We start from the raw sequence: 27286 nt of genomic DNA, 5'->3' as shown, positions 1-27286 counted from the left end.
CTTTTGATCTTGTTGTCAGGACAGAATCGGCCCCGTTACCTGCTGTGAGCTGGTTTCATAGGAGGCCCGTGGATGGAGTACACTACAAAGATGTCTCAGGTTTCCTGTTGTGTAGTGATTTGACTGCAAAGTTCACGGTGCTGGCCAGCAGTGGGAAGTGGGACTTGGTGCAGTGTTTGTGCTGGAATTCTTTTCATGTGGTTTATGGTACTTGTTGCCTTGGGACTCCTATGAGCAAAACTCAGTAGCAGATGCTGAGCGTTTCAGCCTCCGTGGTTTGTTTCAAAACTTGAGATACTGATGATTTTTCCTCAAAACCCAGCTGAAGAAAGAAGAGTTTTGCATGAGTTTCATTTTTCATCTGCGAGTTCAGCAGACAGGTATAGATAGCTGCTATCTGCCGTATGAAGGGGCGCACCACGCTTCCATGGAGAGTTTAATTTGCAGTCAGTGAATACTGCTGCCCCGTCCACGTTCCTTTTCTCCCCTAGCCACATCTGCTCTGGTGGGATGTGTGGTCCCACAGCCACTACCCTGAAAAAGCAACAAATAAACATCCCTCCCCACCACCACCGCCAAAGTGAGTTTTAAACCGGATGCATTTTCTGATACAGTTCATGGTGTAACCCCAAAAACGGCAGTGCCAGCGTAAGGCATTGGGGCCACATCCAGTGGCTGTGCACCCTTCAGCCACGGTGAACTACAGTATTACTACTACTGTAACCCAGCTTTTCAGTCTTAGGTCTGTTTTTTTTTCTTTTTTATTAAGATGACTGCCATTTCACTTTGTTTTCCTTTCTCTTTCAGTAACTAGGATCACCAATGGCACTGAAATGCTAGGCATTTCATTAAAAAAAAAGAGAGAGAGAGAGAGAGTTTTTTTTCCCCTAAAGTTTGTGTTTTTTTTTTTTTTTTTTTTTTTATCAAAACGGGATTCTTTTCAGTGGAGCTGTCTTTAGTTCCTTATGTTGGAAGTGGTCTCGTGTACATACTGGCTTTACTAATGGGGCTTTATTTTTTTCCCACTGCTTGTTGTCAAAAGAAACACTGCTTAAAATCTTGAAGCTTGAAATGTAGCTTTAATTATGCTTATTGCTACAGATTTTCAAAGGTCTGTTTAATTTCTGTTCTTGTATAGAAGAGGGGTTTGAGGTGAGTGGTTCTCTCACACAAACTGTTTCAGCATATTAAAACTGCAAAGTTTGGCTTCTCTCCTCTGAAGCCGTTTCAGTTGGTGTCTAATATTATTCTCATGAGCGCTGTCCCTGGGCCAGCTGGAAAACTATCATATCCTGTTGTATCCTAGTTGTTGAGAATGGAAGAGAACAGCAATGGAGGGGGTAGTTGTCATAGTTATCAGATTAATTTTGTCTTCATTTGCAAGTTAAAACAAGTTATGTTAAATGCATATTGGAACTTGGATTATAAGTGCAGTACGTGATCTTACAATATTTAACCAGTTCTAGATGCTGTTTTGCTTGTTCGTAAAAATGCCACATTCTTTCCCCCCGGATAAGTCCTGTCCTTGTGTCAAGACTTCAGAGAACTGGTTTGTTTACTTCATGCAAAAATTATTATATAGCCTTGAATCCTTGTTAGCGTTGTGTGTCCAGCACACCCAAGAAGGGAAATTGGATCCGTTTCTCCTAGGCAGCATCAACAGATTTGTTTGTTAAATTCCAGCCTGTCACTCCTGTGGAAACTGGTGGAAGTCTTTCAGGATTGCAGAGGTTGTCACTCAAGCTTAACTCCTCCTGCCAAGCCTTGTTGATGATGTGCAGGAAAGGAAGAACCTTGCTGGGCTTTTGGGGTGTATTTGGGCTGTGAACAAACATCCTGCTCCGAATGCAACCGTGCTGCTGGAGGAAGCGACTGCCAGCAAAACCATCTTTAACTGCTTTCCGCCTTCTCGCATCCGCCAGTGGAAATCCTCTGGGGAGTGTTCCCCACCCTGCTTTCACTGAAATTACGTTCAGGTTGTTTAAAGAGCGTGGCTGGTGGGTGTTGGAAGTCTCAGCTCATTTTCCTTGGAGAAGGCAGGGTATGACCCCCAGGCAGCTCCGCTGGCACGTTCAGGGGAGTGAGCCCTGCGACATGCAGGGAGACAACCCGTGTCCTCGTGCCATCACCACGGTGCCTAGGAGCCGGCACTTCTCCGGTCCTCCCCCAACGCCCGGCGGTGCGACGTGTAACGCAGCGAGCTGCCGTCCGGTGCCGGAGAGCTCTGCCCTCCTGCGGGCACGCGCCTGTAGCTTTGGGGGCACCAGCCGTGGAGGTTGGCACCCCCTTCTCCGCCTGACAGCTGGCACGAGAGTGCGCCTGGCTGCATGGTGGAGCATCCCCTTGTTGCGGCTGAGCACATCCGATGGGACCCCGCAGAAAGAGAATAAAAACTGGAGCTCCAGGACCTTGTTTTTCCTGTCACCTTTAGAGCCAAGCAATCCCTGTAAATTAGATTTATTGTTACTGTGTGTGTTAGTTCTGGAAAATCAAATTATTTGGCGTGTTTGTTTTTACAGCTCAAGGATAAATCTCACTGCTAGCATAAGCAGGTGTAATTTTGTTGAAGTAAATGCAATTGTACTTCCGTCTGAATTCTTGGATTTAGCAGTAAATCTTTGCTGCCTTTAAAGAGACTTTTTTTTTTCCTCTGTTGCGTTCAGTTTAGTGTCATGCTGTGAAAGTATTGCACAGGCTTTGCAAAATTACCCGCAACCAAAGGCGGGGAGAAGTCCCTGCACACTCCAGCTTTCCCCAAAAGATGCCTTCTGTCGCAGCAGATTAGTCTTAGAAGTTTACAGGATAGAAATTTAATGCCTACTGATTAAAGGAGAAGGAGGAGGGCCTCTTTTGTGGGTCAGAGTGGAAGGAGCACAGAAATGGTAAAAAATAATGGGAGCAGAGGGAAGGACACCCCCACACACCCCTGGCAGAGCGGTGCCTTTCGGGGGAAGCCCGCGCCGCTCGCAGCTGGGTCGGGCGAACACAGGCGTGCACAGTCCGGGAGCAGAGTGGGAGCTGACATGCTGCGCTTCAACGCGATGCAAAATGAATGAGCTGCTGTTCTCGGGGGCATCCAGCCCCCGTCGCTGAAGTGCAAGTACGCGGCTGGGTCGAGCGGGCTTTGCATCGCCCGCTGCCTAGGCACACGCCGGCGGAGAGCGGGACCAGGCAGAGCGCCGAGGTGCGTGTTTGCAGCTGACGTGCTTGGCATTAAATTCCTGTTTGCTGCAATCAAGAGGTAAGAAACTTAAAAAGGGACAGCCAAAAGCCTCAGCACGCACACGCGTGCACGCACACACACACACACACACACACACACACACACACACGCCAGCCTCGCAGACAACACTCTCGTGCTAGTGGTAGTAGCCTTTGTCTCTAGCTGTATTTTCAAAGCTACGGTCCATTAGGCTAAAGCTCCTGCGTGGATGCCTGCAAGGCAAATTACAGCGCCTGGTGTGACAAAGGCAAGTCAGCCCGCTTTTCTCCGAGAGCTGACACTTAACAACCTTCGGCGAGCACTGTAGCAGAAACGTTGGGCTGCGTGCTAAGCGGTAAGTGTTGGATGCTTTTCTCCTTCTCCTTTATCCCTTCAAATGTTGCTCCTTTGAGCAGTAAACTAACCAATGGATCGTGATGTTTAATAGGTTCGGTGGTCTGTGTTCAGTTCAAAATGATGTGTTCCTAAACTAGCTGCAATTACCGGCTGCATATTGACTTGCCTGATGCTGTAGCACATGATCATAATTAATCCTAATAATGCTATGTTAAAGGGGAAAATGATGTTACCATTATGAATCACAGAAAATTCATTTACTGAAAAAGAAGAAACCTCTCTGTGTTTTTTTTCTCCAAATGTGTGGTGCCTATACAATTATTTTTGTCTAATTTCTACCTAACCTTTAGCTAGCTAGCTGGTCTTCTTCTTGCAGTACATACTTGACAATGGAAATTTTTCATTTGAAATCTTTGTAAAGCTCCAAAAGAAGTAAGCATTTGTTAGAGGCAGAAGAAGTGTTACACTGTGTGCAGGGATGCCCGCATGCAAAAGTGTATGAAGTGAGATGGTTAATGGCTCTTTTGACAGAAGAGGAAACTTCATGATTTAAATGTAATATATTGCCTTGAGGTCTCTGTGCTCACTTAATCCTATCTGTATTCATAAAGAATTTGCAGCAGAAGAAATTTCATTGATTTGTTAATTGATATATAGCTTTGAATCCTCATTGTGTTGGGTGCAGAGGGGACGGAAGAGAGACCAGGAATTAATCTTCTTCTTTAAACTCAGCAGCTTCATTCTTAAATTAGGTTTCCCACATGTTACGGAACCTCATTGCTCTCCCTATTCTGTGTACTAATTTTTGCTTTCTAAAAGGATACTAAACCTTGGTGAGACTTGATCTGCATCAGTAGAGTGTACAAAATGATTCATGTCTTAAAACTATGGCTTTAGTTATGTTTTTTGTAGCTGTTGCCTCACAGTTAATTAATAACAAGTTGTGAGTGAGGAAAAGAATATTATTTAGCACTGGAGCATTTCTCAGAAATATTTGTTTGTTTGCTTGTTTGTTTTGGTAAGGAGTTAGCAGAGAGAAAAACAGTGTGATTTTTATTATGCAATATCAATTGATTTTTTTAAAAAAAGAGTACAAGTTAGTTTCCCCTTTTACAGCATTGAATGTATATATAAAAATAAAATTACCCTAGCAATGAAGATATTTCAAACACTGATCAGTTGAAATATGGATAAAGATCAAGTAAATTGTGTGAAGTAGTATTTAAATAATTCAGATGTGTGTCTGCAGAATGGTGTTCCATGGTGTTTTTGGAGGGTTATCGTCTGTTGAGGTGTCTTGTTTAGCAAGGTTTTTTGGTTCACCGTATGGAGTTTTCGCTGTTTCATGACATGGGGTAAAAGTCCATATTAGTGTGGACAAAATTGTGATCTCATTGATGCTAGAGTGCTAGCATTGATTCAGCTGCTCTGCACAGAGTGCAGAGCTTGTCCCACTATAGTTTAATATAGGTTGAGATGTCACTATTCTCTGGATGAAGTTAATTTTTTTGGGGGGGAGAGGGGGAGGAGTGTTTTGATGTGATAAAAAGGACGTGTCTTCTTTCTATAAGAGGTTTCCACACTGATATGTTAAAATATCTCTGAGTGAATTACTAGTTCTTAAAAAATTAAAGTAGAAGATCTCATACCTAACTGATCCAGCTGAAACTGTGCTCTAGTGATTTGGGGAAAAGATGGTCTGCCATTCTTAGTTGTTTTCATGCTGCCTTATTCATTTACATATTTTTTTCCCCTACCAAGCCAAACATACCAGGGCTTAATGTGAGGCAGTGGGCGAGCGATGCTTGTTATTAAAGACCTCCCCCCGTGCCGGCTCGCGTCAGGAGAGGAGGTGCCTCGGGTGGCCGCGTGCTGCCGGGAGCTGGAGCACCTGCTTTCCTCCGAGGTCTTCCGTTCGATCCCTGTAATTCAGCAAGTACAGATGAGGGAAGCCCTAAAGACATTTTAAAGTAACGTTATCCTGTTGCGCTGTTCTTGCGGAGAGGACTTCAGGAACAGCAAGAACCAGCTTGTCTGTCAGATACCAATATGATGTCTGGCACCCAAATTACCAGCGCAACTTAGTGATTTGGAGTCTCTGATCTTAAGAATAGAAATCAGTCCTTTAAAAATGTGGGTTTATATAACATGTCAGACTGCCTATTTTCCTTCTTTTAAAAATAGAATCTGACTATGTTGTAACAATCTTTGTAATATCTGATTAGCAACAGAAGGCGCGATCAAGCCATCAATTTTTAAGCAGAAGTTGTCTTCGCTACCGATGGAGAATTGCTTAAAAATTGATGGCACAATCTGGCCCACACTGAACAGAGATTTCCAGAGTAAGAGTGCTAGCTGTGCGTCGGCTCAGCCTCAGCACTGCTGGCAAAAGGGCCCAGATGCACGAGGCCACAGTCTGCTGGAACAGTCTGGTACCGGTTGGAAGGAAAAGGTTTAAGAGCTATAAATAAATAAATAAATAAATAAAAAGGTTAAAAAGCTACAAAACCTTTAAAAATTTTTTAAAAGCCCTAATAAACCACAACCATTTTCTTTTCAGTGAAAGCAAATATATTTTGCTAATGGCATACATAAGTGAAGGACCTAATCGTTCTCCAAGCAACAAGGAGACTTCCAAATGCCCAGAAAGGAAGGTTATTTCCTTTATCTGTTCATGTTATGTTGTTAAGGTGTAAATGCATTTTACATAAACATTTTGCTGCATTAAGTGCTACTACACATTGTAATTGCAGACTAGAAAACCAGAGCAGGGCCTCTTCTGTGCCTCAGAGACTAGATCTGGACAAGTACCTATAACTGTAGTAAAAATGCTTGTGCCGTGCATCATTACATTTAATCAAGTAAAATGCATTTGAAAATAAAATCTCCAGTAATTGAAAGCAAAGAAATTTCAGTTGGTTGTTATCTCTCAGAAAATGAGATAGCTAAAGCTAAGTGAGTTGTATAAAAATGTTTAAAGACTGTGGGGGTGGAAGGACACCCCTCTGTACTTGCGAAGGGCTAGGTGACAGATGGCAAGCTAATTTTTTTTGATCTACTCCCAACAGAAATTTGTGGAAATTCCAGTCAGCCAAATTCCAGGGGAAGCTACACAAATGAAGAGTTGTAAAGTTAACGTCCTTGCCCTTTTGGTTTAATGTGTCAGTCACAGAAATGAGCAGACTGGATTTAAGTTCACCCTGCAAGGTAAAGGGGAGCAGACTCCTGGTGTCCTCGCGTGCACCTGTGCAGGGAGGTGCCTCGCTAAAGCATCAGCAGAGCATGGGAAAACTCCTTTCATTCCTAAGTAACTTACCAGGGGTACCAACAAAACCAAAAACCAAAAAGTTTTTTCAGTGTGGTTTATTCTCTGTAGCGTTATAATCTTGCATTGCCCCTGCTTTGCTGAAGTAGAAGACATAAGAGTGCTGGTTGTGGAGTATTGAGAGTCAAAGACCTCTGTCATGGGGACACTGGGAGGGGCTGGCCCAGGGCACTGGGGCTGCCGGGGTGCGTGGGCATGCTGGTTCACCTCAGCTGGCCTCCCGTTGCCCACCTGTGCTTGCTGTTGAGCTGTCTGTGTAAGCATACAGTTCCCACGTTGGTCTGTTCACAACCCATCTCTCTCCTGTGAGTTCAAATTTAGTTGATGCATTTCTAAATTACATCAGAGCCATTCCTGGTTGACTGATTTGGGGTTTTTTGTTGTTGTTGTTGTTTCCTTCAGCTCTCCAAGGACAGAGACTGCACAACCTCTTTGGGTATCTGTCTCAGGGTTTACCCACTTTCATGGCAAAGAAATTTGGTTTTGCTCTTTTTTAAAACCTTCCCACAAAGTAATGGAAGACAATAATTAGATCCTTTCCCAGTTACCTTGTTTCCAGGCTAAGCAAACTCAGCTCCTTCAGCCTCCCCTCATGTGGCATATGTCGTTCCCCTGCCTGTTTTGGTGGCCTTCCATTGGACTTGCCCCAATTTGCCAATCTTTTTTGTACTCATGGGCCCAAAACAGAAATCCAGATGTGGCCTTATGCATGGTATGTGGAAGATGCTTTTGGGGGGATGCCACTGAACCTCTGGGTTTATTGACATCCCTATAAAACCAGCCTAACATTTAGGCTTGTAGAGTGGATGTTGTATATCAGTAATCAGCCCCCTGGCTGAAAGTGACTTGCACATCTCTCTGATGTGCAAAATCCAGGAGTGGGAGGACAGATTTGAGGTAGGAAGGAAGGGGAAATTGTCTTCTAGTCAGTCACTTTCATGTTTTGTGAGTGATCTCTCCTGCAAGGTGGTGTCCTGTCAGTAGTACCGTTCTCTGCAACAGTTTTGCTCCCACAGCATCCCTGGGACTGGTACAAGTTGTCTTCTGCTAGCCTGACGCTCAGGGCTGGGCAAGAGAAGGCACAGTAAAGGGGGGGGGTCAGCAGAGAAGCAGGCACCCTCAGCAGCAGTGTAGTATGCTAGCTTAGAAGATACTAATCAGAAAATAGTCTGGAATGAGTGGACCTGGCAGAAGTGGTGGGGAGAAGGTTGTCACCTTCCTCACAACCTTCTTCACAAGGAGGAAGCATCTCCTCAGGGCTGTCTCTGGAAAGAGTGCTCTTTTCTCACATGTCTGCAGACTGAAAGGTTGTAGTCTTTTCCTTCGAGGGCTTAGCTTTTTCCGCTCAGAAATGAATCTCAAATTCTGCGTAACAACCCTGACACAATTTTCTAGGTATCTTCTTCCCACATTATTGGCAAGCTCTAGCTTGACCTCTTTTAACTCAATCAGCTTGGAAAAGCATATATAGCCTGCTATCCTGAAGAACTTGCACAGCTGCTCTTAGGGCTTTTCTGGCACTTAGAGGCATCAGAAAGATCTGCCATTTGGACTGCAACTTTAGGTGACTTTTTTGGTTCAGTTTAAAGGTAAGCTATTAAACCATATTTGAGCTGTCAGAATGTGAGGGGAATACAGGCAAATACTCTCCTGTGCGAAATTAATTCCTAAACTGCAAGACACTTTATGAGGAGACACTGGACTAATTTGGAAGCTGTAGTTAACTGAGTGGAAGCAGGATGCAGACCCACTTGATCTGTCTGTACCCCGCAGAATCGGAGTTACATGGCCGAAGCTCCACTTGTTCCTTGCTCCCTAGGGAAGTCCAGCAATCTAGGTGTCTTTTTTTTTCCTAAAATTTCTGAATTTCCTTCTATGTTTTTTTTCTTTCTGTGTGTTTGCACCTGCAGTGATGCAACATGTAGTGTTTCAGCAGTTCTTAAGGTCTTGCATTAGGATCTGTATCAGTCAAGCTTTGGGGTTTTTTTGATTAATTTAATTTAGGGATAGTTAAGGAGGTTGAGTGTTTTTTTTTTTCCCCTCTAAACAGTCTAGGTACCGAAAGGGCAAATGTCTTGCTAAAATGAATTTGTTTCTCCGGGCAAATAAAAAAAAGGAGGAAACTGAACTAAGCTTGAATATTCAGATGTACAAATGTTTTACTTTCAGTGTAAAGCCTTGAATTTAAAGGATATTGCATGTGTGTGTTCTGTGTTTTTAAGTCATGAATATGACATCTTTATGGAATTTGGCGCTCTATAGTTTGAGATACGATGTGTCAAATATAATGTGTCAAAGGCCTTTGTACGTAGGCATTAGGTGTAGCTCATCTGGAAGAGTCATTGCAGAAGCTGGAAGACTTCTGTGTGCTTTTGTTAAGACTAAAGTTTTAAATTCTAGGCCATGACATTTAAAAGGTGTTTCCTGTCTTTTAAATATATGGTTTAAAAATTTGTTCCGATAGTTCTTTTGAATCTTATATATATATACCACAGTTAATTTTGAAAAAGGTTCATGGATTTAGGGAAGCAAGTGGCGAAGTTGGTATCTAGAAATTAAACCTCTAGCTATGTGCGTATGCATCCGGTGTGACTTGCACTGCCATGTTGGACGGGTGCATTAGCTAACCATATGTACGGTTAGTTAAAACCTGGCTTGGAAAGCCTGCGTTCATTCCAGGTCTACTCACTAAGCCATTTCTAAGCAACAGATCAATTCCTATAAGCTTTGCAAGCTTGCTCAAGCGAGTTGTCTAATGGGAATTGGATCCCTTCCCTTCGGCTTTCTCTGTCTTTAATCCCACCCTTATTATTTGAAATGGGTTTATTTTTTCACCCTCGATGCTTTTTTCTCCAAGCCAGTTACAAGTGAGGGTGAGGTGGAGTCCCACGTTCCTGTGTGCGGTACCTGATTCTTGCTCAGCTGGTCACGGGGAAGGAGGGGTGCTTCTGAAGAGAGCTGCCGTTGGGGCATGCGGGAGGAGGAAGGGCTTGGAGAGCGGGGCTGCGCAGCACGTGGAGCCCGTTTGCGGTGACTCGTTGGGTGGCTGGGTAAGCAGATGTACTTAGCAGGCAGCTGATTGCTCTTCAGCCTGAGTTCCACTGGCAGAAGAAGTTGTAGAAAGCAACTCTAGTCTTACTAATGGCTGTTATCCCTGGAGAGGTGACGCGCGTCGCACAAAGTGTCATTGCAGCTACGCTGGCCGGCCGGGCCGGCAAGAGCCCAGGGCCGAGGGCAGCTCTCGCCCGCGGGCAGCCGTGCGCGTTGGGGCCCCCGCGCCGCCGACCTGTCCCCCCGCCCTTCCCTCCTCGTCCCAGCCTCCCCGGGGCATCGCTCCACGGCGCGTCGGGAAAGGTGCCACAGCAATCGTTAGTGCTAAAGTGCTTCTGAAGTGAACCTACACAGTGATTTTCATATATACGTATATACGTGTGTGTGCTTGTGTGTGTTGTATGTATATATATATAGATATAGATATATGAAATATGAGGGCGCTACCCAGTCTGTGATTTCTTCAGACACTTGCAAAGGAGCCCAAGTGCTCTAGGAAGGAGCTTTTGGAAAAGACATTCAGAAAACTGATATTGGTCTTTAAACTCTTTCAGTATAAGCTCTGGAAGGTTTTCACAGCCTGAAGAGTTATTTTTGTTTGTTTTGTCGCTGTCTGCTTTAAACAGCTTTCTTTTGGAAGAAGAAAGGTCCATGCAGTTTGTACGCCCTTTTTTGCTACTTCCTGTATTTGTGTGTGGTATTTTAAGCTTGATTACCTCCCAGCGCTGATATGTCTGCGCTGTCTTTCTAAATTCAGCTGATGCCTGTTGGCTTCATTGCATGTTTCCAAAAATACAAACTTCAGAGCAACAGGATTCAACCAAAACAAGCGCTGAGGGGAAATAGTTGCAGTGTGCTTAGGTACGCTGTGCTACAGCCAGCCAGTGGACGTTAAATGTGGAGCACTTCTTCCAGTTACCCTGCCTCATCATATACTGGAGCTCTGTCCGTGTGAATGCTATCTAACTTGCTCTTTCTGTTTCTTCATGCTTTCCTGGATTCAGAGAGAGGTAAATCATTTTCATTTTTCCTTTATTCTCTGTGTTTATCTTTCTGGCTTGCACTGACCAATGCTTGTAGCAATTTGCTTGTACGAGGGAGCATCATGGTACCAAAGCTAAACTTCAGTGAGGTAAAAAAATCTCACATGTTTTCAGCTTGCTATTAATAGTGTGCTCATGTTGAAATGATTGTTTTTGGTTTTGTTTTTTTTTCCAGGTCCTAAATTCCCTAAAACAGTTTAAAGTCATGTGGTACCACAGTTCTTTGTATTTGCTTCTAGTGGTTGAGAGTTTCAAGTTTGATGTTTTCTATAATCCTAAATGCAGGAGACTTGCGTTAAAATGCCATCCTTTATTTAAAAAAAATGAGTAACGTCATGCTAGGAGCAGGGCATTCAAGACTTAAATTTAGTGCAAAAATTGGAAATTTTGAAATCTATTTGCTGCTTTTGATATTTGCCTTGAATCTGCTGGGTTGGTGGTTGTCTTCAGAGTTGGAAAAAAAGTTGTCACCAGTATGTTTTCTTTGTTTTGATGGACAAAGGAGTCATTTGGGATTTTCCACAATGCTTCCTGTTTCATGGGAACACACACAGTAATATATTGTAGTCACGTGCTCTGCAGCGCAAGGGCTGCAACCACTCAAAAGCCTCTTACGGACAGAAATGTATTCCTCAGATGAGATTCAGGTTTTGTTTGTTCTTCTAAATTGCAAGGACTTGATACTGGAACCGGATGGGAAGAATATAGTTCGGAGATGCAGGCAGTTCCTCGCGTTTGCTTCACGGAATATAATGAGAATAGTTTACAGGCTTGGCTGGGTTTTAATCAGTTCTTTAGGCAGCACCGGCCTAGGGAAATGTTTGAACCTTCGTGATTACGGCTTTGCAATCTAATGCAGATTTTTGTGCGTGGCAGAAGTGATGATCCTCCCAGACTAGCCCTGGCCAAAGCGTGCTGCAGGCACGTTCTGGGGGTGCGATTGTACGCGATTCCTTTGTTCTCCGAGCACACGAGAGCTAGGGCGCCCGGCTCGTAAAACCGAGCTCAGCAAAGGTCTTTCTGCTGTCGTCTTCACTTCAGTGTGTAGTAGTGCTTGGAGCATCTTTGTCAAATCTTTAAATATTCTAGATAAGCAAAGGCCTACATCTTTAAATTAGATCCGGGAGATAGACTTGTTGGTAAAATATCTAAATACTAATTTGTTAAAATCAAATTTACAGGAAGCACTGCAGAGGCTGTTCTGAGGTTTACAGGCATAACAACACTTTTATCTATTTTAAGTAAATTTAGCATTCATGAAAAAAGCTGGATTAGCAAGCCTGAAAAGTTAGACTATCACTCTGTGATGCTATGTAGGGTAAGTAGCAGCTGCCTCCCCGTGCACAGTTCACAAGCCTGGGGAAGCATTTAAGCAAACATTCCTCTAAAAACAGAAGATCATTCGCCGTGAAAAATTTGCGGCAATAAAACGTCGGTGGTCAGAGTTTCTGCTGGTGAGTGTCTCCGCTGATTTGCAGGGGATTTAGCCCTGAAGATCTCGCTTAAATTAATTTTTTTAAAAAAGCTGAGGTCTAAGCTGCACTTTTCCCTTTGCTGCACGTTGTGCCTGCAGAGCAGCCGAGGAGCAGGCAGGAGGCCACCTCTGCTCGGCTGGCAGCCGCAGGAGTGGTGCCCTGCACTCCGGGCTCCCCGGCAGGCGCGCCGGGACGGGGCCGCGCGCGCCGGCGGCTGCCCGCGGGCATTCCCGGGCCCGCTGTTGCCGGCGCGCTGGCAGCACTGCACGGGAGCGTAGCCCGGAGGGCAGCCTTGCCGGTGACCTTGGCAGACGTGACAGACTGCCCCGCTTTCCCCGAGCCGTCCAAGCAGTCCTTCAGCTGTGCGACCACGAGGTGAGTTTGGGAAGGAAGATCAGCACGGCCCGTAAATCTTAGCCTTACAGTCTGTGCTGCTGTCACTGTGCTAGCACATCTCATGGGCCTGGAGAGTTCAGATGTTAAGCCACACTTTGACGTGACTCCATATACTGATACTGGTGGCCCTCTGCCAGGGTGGAACGTAGCCCTTGGTGGTAAAAGGAGAAATGATTTGCAACACGCTCAGAGCCACGGCTCTGACTAGCAAGGCAGTTGTGGCAAGCCTGACGGGGGTCCTGTCCCCGTCCTGCGCGAGGACACGGTGGCCAGCGTTGAGAGGTGGAAAGTGCATCTTCAGGAATGGCTTCTGCAGCCCCGCGAGGATCGCGGCTGCCCGAAAGAAAGCGGAGTGCAGGTGGTGCAGATGCTTTCGGACTGGGGAGCGCTGGGCTGAGCTGAGTATCGGCGGCACATCGGCACTGCGAGGGTCTTCACAGACCCGTTTCTGGAAGCGCACAGAACTGGGGCAGCGATAAGACATCAAAGAGCAACCGGGAGGCTGTGTGTTTCAGGGCTGCCAGATTAAAGCCTCTGAGTATCGCACAAAGTAGCCCTAGCTCCTCCTTGAGAGTTAGCAAGTGACGTTATCAAGAAACGAAGCCAACTCCGCTGTTCAGGAGGGGATAATTTGCACTACAAACTTCATGGCTGAATTAGGAAAACAAGCTACACCATGCCAGGGCCAGACCGTTGGAGGAGAATGTAATAAATGCAGAAGTGGTGGTTTACCGCAAGCAAACCTATTTTTAAACTCTGTGAGAACTGAAATGAGAAAATTCTCCCAAAGTTTCTGCTTGGGAAGAGCATCTTAATTACTTGGGTCAAAAAATAATGAGCTACTGTAATGGTAGACAAGTCTCCCATGCTGTGTTGCAGCTGGGAAGTGACCAGACAGGTGCAGGAGCTCTGTGGATGGAGCTGGTGGAGTGAAGAAAAATTGCAAGGCTGTTGTACACTTTTAGGATTGCCAGTAGGATTGACACAACTATCAGAAACTTTGGAAAATTCCTTCCCCCTTCTCCCCCCCCCCATCCCCCATCCCAAATTCTTCCACTCTAGTAATTGAGGGCAGTGGAATAGATGTTGGAATTGAATGTATGTGATTAAAGGTAAGAAAATAAGAAGGGCAACGCTAGTGCGAGTAGTTGTTTTGCCTCCTCTTCCTCCTCTGGGATTTGACTCCAGAGTAGGTGGTGAAGGTGGTTGCAGATTTTCTTTCAAGGGAGCGGAGGGGATGCAATCGTTTCATTGAGTGTGTCTCTATGAGAAGGATGTTGAAAAGTCCTCAGTAAATCATGTAGAAACAGCTTGTGTGAATGATGTTTTTTAAATCTATACCTGGTATCTTGCTTCTGGGCTTTCTCCCTGCATTTGCAAACTCCTTGACAGAGGCCTAATAAAAAAGACAAGTGAACTGGACAGAGTCCCATACTTCATTTCAGTAATAAATCATCCCCTTTTCTGCTGTGTAAAACAGCAGTCTCAGTAAAATGTTGTTTGAAATTTTGTCGGACGTACTACTGTGGGGTTTCCTGCACCTCAGCGTCGCTGATGTTCGTCATCCTAGAATATTTGTGCATTGTGGAGAAGCCGGATCAGAGCATGGTTTTCCTGGTGGTCTGTTCATCCATGTCTCGTGTCCCCCCTCTCCCTCCTCGTCCTTCTCCTTTGCTGCTTGTTTATTCTGCTCCCGTGGATGTTGGTGTGTCTGCTGGCCGGCACCTCTGGCCTGCTGGAGGTGTCACTCCAGGAGAGGGCTTCCCACCCCGCTCAGCTGCATGGGGGGCTCCTCGCCCCTTGTTTCTTCCCACTTGCCCGCGTTGCTGGTGAGCTACGTGCTGTAAAGCCAGGTGAAGGCTGGAGGTTGTGGACTGTAGAAACTGTGTCCGGATTGCACCAGTGCGTGCTCGGGGGCCCAGCAGTCCCGGGCCCGTGTGCCACGCACAGGCGGACGTAGAAATCGACAGTCATTTTCTGTAGGTTATTCTGGATTAATCTGAATCAATTTTTAACCAAGCCCATAGAATGTCATTTTCCGCTTCAAGGATTCTTGTTGCAATTTGTAATGCATAAATCTATAAAGGAATTTACATTTTCCTGCATGTATTTCATTTTAATATAGTTGTTTTATATCATTGCAATTTAATTTTGATTGATAAGAGTAAAAATTTCCTTATTTCAGACCTCAAGGCTAGGGTGTTTTTTTAGCAAGAAAAAATATGGTTAATGCAGTTTTACACTCGAAAGAGTAACAGTTTAACAGTTTACAGTGAGAAGGTAATGGTGGATGTGCTGCTCTTTAGGTTGCACTTAATTGGGATGTCTCCTAGGACTTTACCTAGTAGTGGCAAATGGCCATGACTGCTACTCAAACAGGACAGCATTAGCATAAATTGCATTTAATGTGATTACATTCATCCAGGGCTGAGCAGCTAAGTGATGCTTAGCCAGGTGTTAAATAGTACAGCTACCTAAGTTTTAGTCAATTATTATAGACATTTGCCAATTAAAAGAGGGTAAAAGAGCAAATCAAAATGAAATTCCTTTCCACTTAGCACCTTGTTTTGTCTTTGCACTTCTTTAAATCATTTTTAAACTATCTCTCTGTAGGCTTCTATCAAAATTAAGAAGTTTCTACTGTATTTCTAACTGTTCAGCAGAGCCAGTCTTACCGTCTTGTGCAGAAGAATTAATTTCTTACCGATGTTTCTGGCATTCTGGCTTTTTTTTCCCAAAATACTAATTAACATCCATTTCTTATATCATGAAAGATACTGGTGGATGGAATACATGCAAAAATGATTTTAAAAAATACAGTATACCGGGCAGTAGTGCTTCTTCATAGTCCTTTATCAACAGAGGTGGTGAGCTTGAGCTCTGTGTTCTGAAAGAACTGACAACTTTTTTCTAGATGGAAATACATTATTCTCCCACCAAACTCCTTCCTGCTCTCCCACTGATATCAAAGGGGATTTTACCAGGAGCTGTGGTTCAAACCCAACCCTGATCCAGTGGGAGATCCATTAAACCCGTGCTAGCTCTGTTTCCAGCCATAGGTTTTGTAAAGGCTTTTAATTTCCTGCTTTCCCTTGTTTTCCCAGCCAGGTGAAAAAAACAGGAATAGTAAGAAAAGGCATTTGCCCTTTTCCAGAAATTTCTATTGCAAACACGTCACTCTGCACTTCCTCATCATCCAAGGAGCTAGTCGCACATAAATCTCACTTAAATGTTAATCAGCCTCAAGTGAGCTGGAGTAAATGAAGGTTTACAGAAGAAGCGACCCAGAAGGGATCGAAATGAAATCAGTCTCAGAGAGAAGTCTTGGGGCCTGTTTGGTATTGCAGGCTTTGAGCAAATAAGAAGTGTTGGGTTGTGGTCATGTGTATGGATATATAAAACTTTTCCCAAGCGCTTTTTTTGTTGTTGTTGTTGTTGTTAATAATGCTGGAAGCGTTTGGGATCCCCAAAGCCGCATCCTCCTTCTCCAGAAGAGACTGGGGAGGTGTGCTTACTTTCCCCAACGCCTGGAGATGCCTGAAGCAAGCCCGCAAGGCTCCTGCAGCGGACCGAGCTGCTGCCAGCCGCCACAGCCTTCTCCAGGTCCGTGCTGCTTCACTGCCTTGTAGGGCTGCCCGCGAGAGTCTGGCAGCTAGTTGACTTGATGAATTAATGAAATCGCTAATACCGTTTGTGCACTGTCAGAAGGGAAGAGGAGGTTTGGTTGCTAATTTTGATTGATGATTTGGAAACAGATGGTGCTGGCAGGGTTGTGCATGATGCAGAACCATAGGTTTTGGAGAACTCAGATTTCCTCCTCTGTCTCGACAGATTTACAAGTGCAGGCCCTGATCATCTAAAGATTTGTGCATATTCTCAATTTGCATATGCAATTAGCCCCATTAACCTTGCACAAGCTGTTTCAGGTGTTTAAAGTTAAACACGAGTATCTGAGTTTGAAACACCACTGTGAGGGTTTTATTAGCGCACAGGAGTCCAGATTGATGCACTAGCTTGTGTTTCATTTGCTCCCGTAATGGTCCTATAACTTCATACTGCCTGGTTTATGAATGCATATTGTAACATACAGAAATGTTTACGCCAGCTGCAGGACCAAACACTGGCGTTACAAAACGCTACAGGGAATCCAGGCCAAACATCAAAGACCTGCTGCAAACAATAGAGGCATTAATATTTCTTGAAGAAAAATTGTCCCTTGGCAGTCCCTGATGGAGAATGTTAGGTAGCACATATCTAGTGGTCACTGTCAACTCTGTCATACAGCCAGAAGCATTGCATTTTGACTAAAAGTAACGTTCTTATGGGCAGTATCGATCGGCCCTTCGGCAAGTGCAGAGCAGGTCCATCACGTGTAGACTGTTGTCATCTTCCGCTCGTAGGGACAACAGAGTTACAGGCACTTATATGGCAGGACTAAAGTGGCAGGTAATCTCCTTGCCTCCTGGATACAGGACATATTACATCCATAACACTCACGAGATTTCTTCTCCATGCCTTCACCACAAGTCTGAGTTCAGGGAGATTACTCGGCATGGACTCTGCAGGGCGACTTCATGTTCTTTTGGCTGGAATTAGACTTCCAGGAGCAGCGAAATGTGTCTTGTACTGAAAAGCACACCTGCTCCTTAAATGTCAGTGAGCAGGCTTCCACTGTGTGCACCTTTGATCGGACAAGTAAATTTATGAGAAACTGGGCTCAGCAGGCTGCTCCAGTCCATCTCACTCTCTTTAAAACGCTTTGGAAAATACTCCTTATCTGAGGTGTTTCCCGCTGGCTGGGGCATAGTTATGAGTTGTCTTCTTTTATGATCAAAATCTTGTCTTTGATCTTTACAGAATTCAGTCTTTAGTTTAATGCAGTTTTAACTGTTTGGCTCATTTTTATCTCTGCAGTCCTTTGAGCGTTTCGGTAGGTAGTAACATGCTTACTAAATGCGTTCAGCATTATTTTTCCAGTTCCCTTTAGGCCTGAAACCTTTGCCCATTAAATCATGAGATCTAACGTGGCTGCAGGGACTATTCTGTAATATCCATCAGAGGACTTGGCAGGGCAGCGGAGGTGCCCTCTCAGACGCGGTCTTACCACAGCAAAGCACAGCAGCTTACTCTGACTGTCATGGTGTGACAGCACGTTGCCAGAGCTACTGATCAAGGGGAGGACCAGAATTTCTTGCGCTGTTACAAACTTGGATTTTGCTGGCAAGACACTATGTTTTCCAGGCCAGAGATGACTTGCTTTGGTGGCTTTGTCCCAACTTGTTCTCTATTGATGATAAAAGAACATTCGAAGGGATAGGTCTAGGGATTACAGAAAGCACTATCAGGTCTCATCTGTGTTTGTGAAGGTGATGGCCAGATCTAGACCTGATCTTGTACAGAGCTCCTGGGGCTACGCAGATTTCTGTCGAACAGGCTCAGCAGTAACAACACGAGATGCTCTTCCTGGGATCATCTTGGAAACGGAACTCATAAATCACTTGTTTACAAATCCTCAAAGGAATAGTATTGATTTGAGATAAATGCTCGTAAATGGTAATAAATAGCCATTTAATGGTAAGGTAGATGGCTTTCAATGTTATTTTAAGTTAGTGTGAACACAGGTTTCAGCTGTTATATCTGCCTCTAAAGAATAGGCTTTGATCCAGTAATTAGGTGTGTGCAGCAATCTCTTTGCTACCCTGTAATGGTGATCACTGTCAGCAATTTTTTTCTTACATGTAAAAGGAAAGAAAAATCTTAATCAAAAGCACTTTCTGAGTTACAGTATTAAGTCCATATCTGTTAAGTGATCATACTGCAGTTATAGTAAATGTAATACTTGGAAGGGATGATATTTGGACTCAAAAATGTAAAGTCTGAAACTTAGGCATTTAAAAGATGATAGTTAAAACCAAAAGCATAGAAGAATAAAAATCACAGACCCTTTGGAAGTCTGGAAATCCACTTACAGCCCTCAAACCAACCAGTCCTCTTCAGAGCTCAGAATACAGTGTGTGTGATTTTTGTGAGCCTGACCATTTCCAAATACCTTGTCTACAGATCTTTCGGAGGCATCGCTTAATGTTAAATAACTGACCTCAAAAGGCAGAAATCTCAAGGGTTTTTTTATGTGGCACTTGCTTTCCCTCTTTTCCCATAGTTGCTGGGTTTTCATCGGCCATGGTTGAACCATGTGCCTTCGCCTGGTACACCTTGCGACCTTGCAGTCTTTCTAACATAATCCAGCCAGAAGTCTTCATTTTACCTTTGAAATATAAAGCTAGGAGGAGGCCTCTCTAAAATGAGATTTGGCACATGTGCAGAGAAGCATCAGCTTTTTCCAAGTGAGAATCGGGCAATGAGTTTCCCGTTTTGGCACCTCAGTGCACCTGCAGCTTCACATCAAGGTGAGCGTGCCGAAGGGCTCTTGGGGATTGTGGCCAAGGTGCTTGTGGTCAGGCTGGAGCTGGGAGACCTCGGTGCGCTTGCTTTCCTAGACGGCACCGTCCAGGATGATTGCTTTGTGATTTCCCTGCATGTGGCCCAGGAGCTGCCTCGGCTGCCTCCTGTTTCTCTGGCATGTCCCAGTGGCTTCCTATTAGGAGGCAGGGAAATGGAGAGCACCCTCCAGGGTTCCTGTGTTTTGTAGGCTGGGTGCTGCAGCTCAGGTTGTTGTGTTTCCCAACGCGGTTGTTTCCAAATCTCAGCTCCTGTTAGATTCCACCCACCCACAAAACCACCTCAAATATTATTCCTCACGTTTCAGGTTGCAAAGAGGTTGAACAGAGGAGCAACCTGTGCCTGTCAGTAAGCAGCCCACACTGTGGACAACTGCCCCTTTTATTGCAGGGGCTCATCAGTGACAAAATCTAGTGGTAGCACATTAAATACAGTGTTGCCACTCCTTCCTAAGGAATTGCTTCAGCAGATTATCCAGGTACTTAACTGCCAGCCAGTGTCCGTGATTCCTGAGGGCTGGAGGCCCAGCTGTCCATCTGCCACAGTCTCTAGGATTCCCTGGATAATTCCCATACAAATTCCTCAACTGACTGAGCACCCACAGTGAATGAAGAAATTGGCAATCCAAACTATATTAAACCCTGCTAGGGATATTTATGGACTTCACTATACACTGAAGTATTTCTTGACCTGTGGTTTTGGAGGGGAGGGCCAATATGTTTTTTCATCCACATGGAATATCCCTTCTATTCCTTCACCAGTTAGGGACTGGGTGGTGGTTAGTTACGTGTAAAGGGGAAAGGCACTGGACAGAGACTTCAGGCAGAATAGGCTGTGGGGCTCCAGCTTCCCCTCTCTGGTTCAGTCCTAGTTAGTTACTCCGCACAGCTCTGAGGGGATGCACAGCCCTCGGAAACCTGGAAATAGCAGCAGGGTCACAAAGTAGGACTGGGCAGCAGCTGCTCAGCAGACGTGAAAACCTAGAGGTGCAACAGCAAGGAGCACAGAGGCTTGCATAGGACAAGATAACAAGATAACTGAGTCAGGGAGAAGCCTGGCTTTGCCTGGTTCGTGTCCCTGCCATCTGTGCATGCCTTTCCATGCTGCAGAACCAGCCTCAGGCTCCCACCTGTAATCCAGTTAACGGATATCCTTGTCCCAGGAGGGTCATGAGGCAAAACAGCACTATTGGGCCCGAGGCTCTCAGAGCAGGGGCAGTTCAAAAACCGATCAAAAAATGCACCCAAAATAAATTGGAGTATACCAAACCCTTAGCACATGTTCACACTTCGACTTTTTCAGAAGAACATCAGCTCTTAAAAATGTCTGAGAACAGGTAAACTTAATCCTGCCTTTCCATCGCTCATGTTAAGATACTATATTCTACTGTGGTGGCTGGCCAATAAGGTGCAGAAATCTCTTTTGTAGGGCATCTTTATTTAACTTTTGAAAAAAACGAGGTCAGAAATCTAGGCCAATTAGTGTGCACGTTAGCTCAGCAGGTTCACAACTCCCTTATACAACTGTATCTCTAATTACCATCTGCATATTTTAAACACTTTATACAGTACTTTGAAACACAGTTTTTTTTCTAGCTAAACTGTTGTATGCTGCTTGCCAGGTTTTCTAGCATTTAAGAACTGGATGTATCCTTTTCTGGCTTAATCTGCAATTCTGTCCCCACTTTGTCTTCAGTGAAATATTTGAGTGAATTTTCCTACGTATTTACAATTGCAGCTGGAGTTATGGGTTATAAGTTCAATAAGTTGCCAGTGTTAGGAAATTGTAATGAGCTCTTTAATTACATAGATTAAGTATCAAAGATTAGTTACGTGCTTCTCAGGTATGCAGTCTATTAAATTTGTAGATCTGCTTAGGCCAAGGCATATGTTTTATTTTCTGATAGCTGAGACGTGCGCTGGTTAAATTAAAGGATGACTTGCTGACTTGTAAATACTGCTGTTCCTAATGTGTTAATTCATTTTGTTTGCACAGAGACTTTGCTTATGTGGCAAGAGACAAAGATACAAGAATTCTGAAATGTCATGTGTTTCGATGTGACACACCAGCAAAAGCCATCGCCACAAGTTTACACGAAATCTGCTCAAAGGCAAGTGGATTTGAACAAGTCAGTTGTCCATTAATCTTTTGAGAGGTCCCTGAGCATAAAACACATAATCAGCAATCTTATGAGGTGTTATTTTAGTTTATATCCCTGGCAACCATAAATAGTTCAGAGAATTTGTAAAGGAAGGGACACAAATGGCATCAAAACTAAAGGCAGGATGAATATTTAAATTTGAAGATGGTAACGTGGTATTGATTTGACAAGTCAGTAAAGAGACTTGAATGCTTTCCTAGTAATAAAGAAGTTGTGGGTTCAAATTGGGAAAATAACACTCCATTTTGATAAATGGTAATGTTAAACTCCATGAATAAATCAGATCGTGTTTGAATGCTATTCTTCAACATGAAAGTAGTTACATGAATTGGTTATGAATAGTTACACAAATAGGTTATGTGAAAAGAGTTGAAAAAATAATGCTGCCCACTTAAAAATTTCAGAGAAAAAAAGAGTTTTGTATTTTAAGCTACTCCAGTTAGAAGTAACAGAACGATTTTTGTTCCTGCTTGTGGTATTATTGGTCTGTAATACTGGAGAGAAACATTCTTTTTATTTTTTTCTTCTATTTATTTCTTTTCCTTTTACCTTACATATTTGCCAGTGGTTATTAATTTTGCAATTTGATTTCATGATCAGTTCATGAGTATCCTCTGTTTGGTTATTTCCTGCAGTGGAAAGGCAGGACGTACTTCACTAAGAAAATCTGACTGAAGTGCTTTATAGAGAGGCTCTTACACGAAACTACTTGACATTACTTTCAGATTTCTTTATTGAGATGTAGTGGATTTGAGGCTGCATTCCCCACTTTAAAAATATTGCTGCTCGTTTTGGTTTGCCTTAAACCACCTGGCAGTTTGCACCCCAGGCAAAGTGGACAGTGGAGACAGCATAACCGTATCAGTTGCACACAGTCACAGAAGGGTAGAGGTTGGAAGGGACCTCTGGAGATCATCTAGTCCAGCCCCCTGCTGAAGCGGGGTCACCTAGAGCACGTTGCACGGGATCGCATCCAGGTTTTGAATATCTCAGTTGTCCCTCTGCAAATTGTCCCTGCTCAGGAGTCAGAGTTCTACTTAGTAATTCTGGTCATTAAACTTTCACGTTTTAAAATTCAGCTGCTATATGCCTGTGCTCATTTGTTTGTTTTGTTTTGTCTTCATCTTGGTGAGTGAAAGTGATGTCAAACTCCCTCAGTAGCCAGTTGTATAGTATTTAAAGTTTTTAGTTTTGCAGTGTTTCATACCTGGCTACTGAATTAAGTCCTAGGTGATGCTTCATGCCACCGGTGTGAGAATTTGCACAGTGCGTATTACTGTAAACCTCCGGCCAGCAGTTTGCCCCAGGCAGGTAGTGCAGGAACTGTGCAGAGCTTGGCAGGGGCTTCAGGGCTTGGGGCCTGGAAGGTGCAGGTGGCAGGGTGCAGGGAACCACTCGGCTCCGGCGGGCAGCTGGAGATGCCGTGCTTGGCCAAGTTGGGGCTGGCTGCGGGGCTGGCTATGGAAGCCTGGAGCTGGTATCACAAGTCCCTCGTCCTTCTCCTCCACCTCTCAGTTCTCACAGCTGTTACCCAGCAAGCAGAGCTGCTGAAGGTGCTAAGCAGGCCCTGCTACGGCTGTTTTTATCCTTGAAGCACAACATCAAGTAACTGCTGCTGTAGCTAAGTGCTGGGGTATCCCATGTGCACCGTCACACTGGCAGCTGTCACGTGGGTAACTGGCGTGAAACCTCTGGCATTAACTTTGGACCAGAGAGTGACAGAGCATTTTAAAAAATAGCTAACAGTGACAAAGTGAGAGTGTCGCAGGTAGAGAATGTTCCTTTGTAATTTGGCAGTAGATGTAGTCCTGATTCAGCAAGCACCTGGCACGTGCTACCTGCCGTGCTTGGCCTCTTGGCTGAGTCACAGCTTCTTCCAGACCCAGCGAGCAGCATTTTCCATCCTCAGGTGGAGATGCTGTTGTATGTCCCTACAACAGAAGATACTCTCGAAACAGAAAATCTAAAAAAACAGAGGAGAAATGTGCCAGCAGCACCTCTAGACCACGTGTTCTGATGCCAGGCGCTCTGCTGCGCACTCGTCCTCTCTGTGGAGTTTAATTACAATTAAGAGTCGTCAGTGTAAGGAAGCAGGTGGCAACGTTTCATATGTGAGCTTTGGAAGACCTCGCTTAGTATGTGTTGGAGAAAGGCTTCCCTGGGTCCCTTCCCAATGATAGATCTGTAGGGAATAACCAACCAAAGTGGTTATTTTGAAGTATTTTCTTCTCCTCTTTTGATAATGTTATACACTTTGGGGAAGAACAGGCTGCAATTTGCATGAGATTTTTAATTTCAAAAGAAACACAAAAATCACAGAAAAATTATATGCAGCAGTAAATTGTTCATGAATAATGAACAGTCTTCTCTGTATGTTAAATATTTATACTTCTCTATATTAATCCTCCTTGCAATTTTGCTATTGAGGAAAATAGCTAAAGGTTTTTTACTCCTTCATCAATCTTTTATCTAGGCTTGCAGGCCTCTCAAGTTCCTTATGCAGATAAGGAATAAACGTGAGGAAAGTTAAAGTTACTACAAAGAATAACCTGTTTAGTCATATACTTTTTGACTTATTTCAGGTTTCAGAAATCAGGGTTGTAATAGGAATAAATTTATACTTGTAGTTGCTACTGTACTATTTTTTTGGGAAAAAATGCTGTATTATCACCGTCTTCTCCAGATTATGGCTGAACGGAAGAATGCTAAAGCTATGGCTTGCAACTCATTACAAGACAGGGCAAATGTCACCCTTGATGTTCCCCTGCAAGGTACTGTGTATCACAATTAATATTTGTGGGATGGTCTGATTTTAGATACATTCCCTTTCTGATTTTTTTTTTTTTTTGACCGAAATGGAGAATATCGGGTAGACAGGCAGACATGTAATCCCATCTTTTAATTAGTGTATCTGACAGTGTCTATTATTACACTGAATTAAACTTTTTTATTGGTTGACTTCACATTAATGCAGTCCTGCTCAGTTACGTCAACTTGTGTTTCCTCTTTTAGGTCAAAATACGAGTTTTGCAAACATAGCCTTACTTAGTTGTGCTGGCTTGCATATATATGGTCCTGATAACATCAGAATACCTCATGACTTGAAACTGCACACATTGGCCAAATCTGCCTTAAAAGCAGAACATACTCCAGTTAAATAGTTAGATTCACAGGACCTTTAGGAGACCTGGCTCCTTACAGGTTTTAACATCAATTTTAGCTCCTTTCAAAGCAAGAGGAGCAAGTGTGTCGTTAGCCAATTTGTGCATCTTGCACACTCTAGTGCACGGTAAAAGAAAGTTGCCTTTGCATGCCTTTATTAGGCATAGCTCCACAGCTGCTATTCTGAAGTATTCTAGGAAAACAAACATACCTTGTGCTACTTTACAGGAAAATGTGTGCTTTAGATGCACCAGTTTGTGCTTAGTATCTCAGCCCTTACCCTTGCATCACCCGTGTAATTTTCTGCTCAGACAACAGTATTGATTTCTCATAGTCTGTGTATAAGGTATTAATTGGGATGATATTAAAAAGAGATTCCAAACTTGATACAGTTAGGCAATGAGCTTAGGTCTCTGTGTTTTATAGACATATTCATGTGTATTTTTTTTTAATATGTTAGCAATACAATGTGCCCTCATTTTTAGTTTAGATAAAGAACTAGATGATGTAGCATTCTCTCTAACGCCCTTAGAAATCATTTGGCAGTGTTCGAGCATGAGACAAAGGAGCATACATTTACTTTATTCGATAGAGTACCTTCAGAGCACAATTACTTGGTAAATTATTTCATGCTATTGATGAAATCAAAGTACATTTTCCTTGCTGTGAATACTGATAAACATTTTTTTCCCATGCAGTAGACTTCCCAACACCAAAGACAGAACTTGTACAGAAGTTCCACGTGCAGTACCTTGGCATGCTGCCCGTGGCTAAGCCTGTCGGTAGGTAACGCTGTTATTCTTAAGCGACTGCCAATGTAACTTGCATCAAGTGTCCAGCTAGCGAAGTGTAAATGGGGGTTGCCCAAAGGGTGCCAACTCTTTACTTGTGTTTCTGAGTCATATGGGTCAGGCATGAAATCGTTCATTCAGGACTCTCACTTGAACATGTGTTTTTCAAGCAGCATATATATCTTGGGAGCTGCTAAGAAGGCAGAGTTCCTTGTTAATACTTTCTCTGAATATGAACTCTGCTACTAATGAAGAAAGCCCTACAGAACTGAAACGGTGCAGCAGCTAAACAAGATGCTGTCCCATTTTTTGTAAGCTAGAGGCACCTCTTTTGTTTTTACAGATGAAGAAAACCAACTTCACAACCTTCCTTCTATCATCAAATTGGCTTTAAAAATAAGTACAAAATGCATTTTCTGTGCTGCTATGTGAAAATAAAAGTTCTGTTAGTTTCTACTTATATTCATGTGTTTATTTTGATTATCGTATTTTCCTCTGTTTTAGGAATGGATACTCTGAACAGTGCTATCGAAAGTCTGATGGCTTCCTCTAGCAAAGAAGACTGGGTGCCAGTTACCATGAATGTTGCTGATGCTACTGTCACAGTTATCAATGAAAGAGTAAGGCAGACTGTCTTGTTTGAAACAAGTTTAACATAATATGAATGTTGAATATAAGGAAAACATAAACAGTAGTAGAAAGAATGAGTTTATACTAAAATTCATTTGCTTATTTTGCATTTTCTTTTTTTCCAGGACTGTGATTCTCACACATCTCTGTTTCATAGAAGCTGTAACTGCTTCTGTCAGTTCCAGCTTTATTTTCCCTTGCAAGCAAGTCCTCAGAAATAATAATGTGTTTGTTAGGCATTTACACAAATTCAGTGTTATCCTTCTTAGGAATTCTGAACATAAAACATTGTAGGTTAAACTCTAAGCAGCAATCCTATCCTGTGTTCTAAACTGTATCTACCTTATTCTGGCTGAAGAAGCCAAGAGTAATCTTTCAAAGAATGTGTCTTTTATATATGTTTGTCACGGAGGTCCTAAAGCAACATCTCCACATACCAGTTACAGAGGAGTACTCTTTGCAGTCGTGATAACCATGTATTTCTTTATAGAATTGCAGTATCAGTTTTAAATAAGCAGTATCTAATAAAATGCACAGTATATTCAGTGCTAATGCTCAAGGCCTTGGTCCTCTGGTAATATTGTAGGAGAAGAGATCCAGTCAGGCCTTAGCACACTCAGTATATGCAGATTAAAAGAAATTCCACACTACTGCATCAGTGTTCCTCCCATTTAATCAACTTAAATTTGAAAGTAAAGTTCTACAGAATATCTAGTAGTAATGAAGAATCATTTGATTCCACAACCAGAATGAAGAGGACATCGTGGTGGAATGTCGTGTCCGGTTCCTGTCCTTTATGGGAGTAGGCAAGGATGTCCACACATTTGCCTTCATTATGGATACAGGAAACCAGCATTTTGAGTGCCATGTTTTTTGGTGTGAACCAAATGCAGGCAATGTATCAGAAGCTGTTCAGGCTGCTTGTATGGTAAGTGATCTTCTTCAAAGACACCTGTAGTACTTAGTTCTGTCACTACCTCAGTAAGTAAAAATCTTTTCCAAATTTGCAATTACATTAATTACCTGAGACAGATAAAGAAAGTAAGAAAAGATAAAACTAGTAAATGGGATTCTATATACTTAATAGATTAAAAATGAACATTTTAAAATTTGAAACATCAATTTAGTGAACAATGTTCCTTTAACGATCTTACCTTCTTACCACTACAAGATCTGTGTATGTCATGAATCTTTTGTTGAATTCAAGTTATCTAATGCTGGAGAAACATTTTGC

At 43.4% G+C, this 27286-nt stretch overlaps 1 protein-coding gene across 17 annotated transcripts in view; it reads left to right on the top strand.

Moving 5' to 3' along the window:
• APBB2 (amyloid beta precursor protein binding family B member 2) overlaps positions 1-27286 on the top strand; it is a 185121-nt gene that overhangs the window by 153301 nt on the left and 4534 nt on the right. For 16 of the 17 annotated variants that reach the window (XM_062575478.1, XM_062575490.1, XM_062575492.1 and 13 more), the window contains 5 exons: positions 21304-21418; positions 24153-24240; positions 25330-25413; positions 25927-26042; positions 26801-26980. In XM_062575478.1, coding sequence (XP_062431462.1) covers positions 21304-21418; positions 24153-24240; positions 25330-25413; positions 25927-26042; positions 26801-26980 — 583 coding nt within the window. Of the gene's footprint in view, positions 1-10751; positions 10946-21303; positions 21419-24152; positions 24241-25329; positions 25414-25926; positions 26043-26800; positions 26981-27286 lie in introns of those variants that run through there. The other variant, XM_062575493.1, reaches the window with a different exon arrangement.

This window comes from Rhea pennata, chromosome 4 (assembly GCF_028389875.1).
Source record: "Rhea pennata isolate bPtePen1 chromosome 4, bPtePen1.pri, whole genome shotgun sequence".
NCBI lineage: Eukaryota > Metazoa > Chordata > Aves > Rheiformes > Rheidae > Rhea > Rhea pennata.
This window is presented reverse-complemented; position numbering and strand designations above follow the sequence as displayed.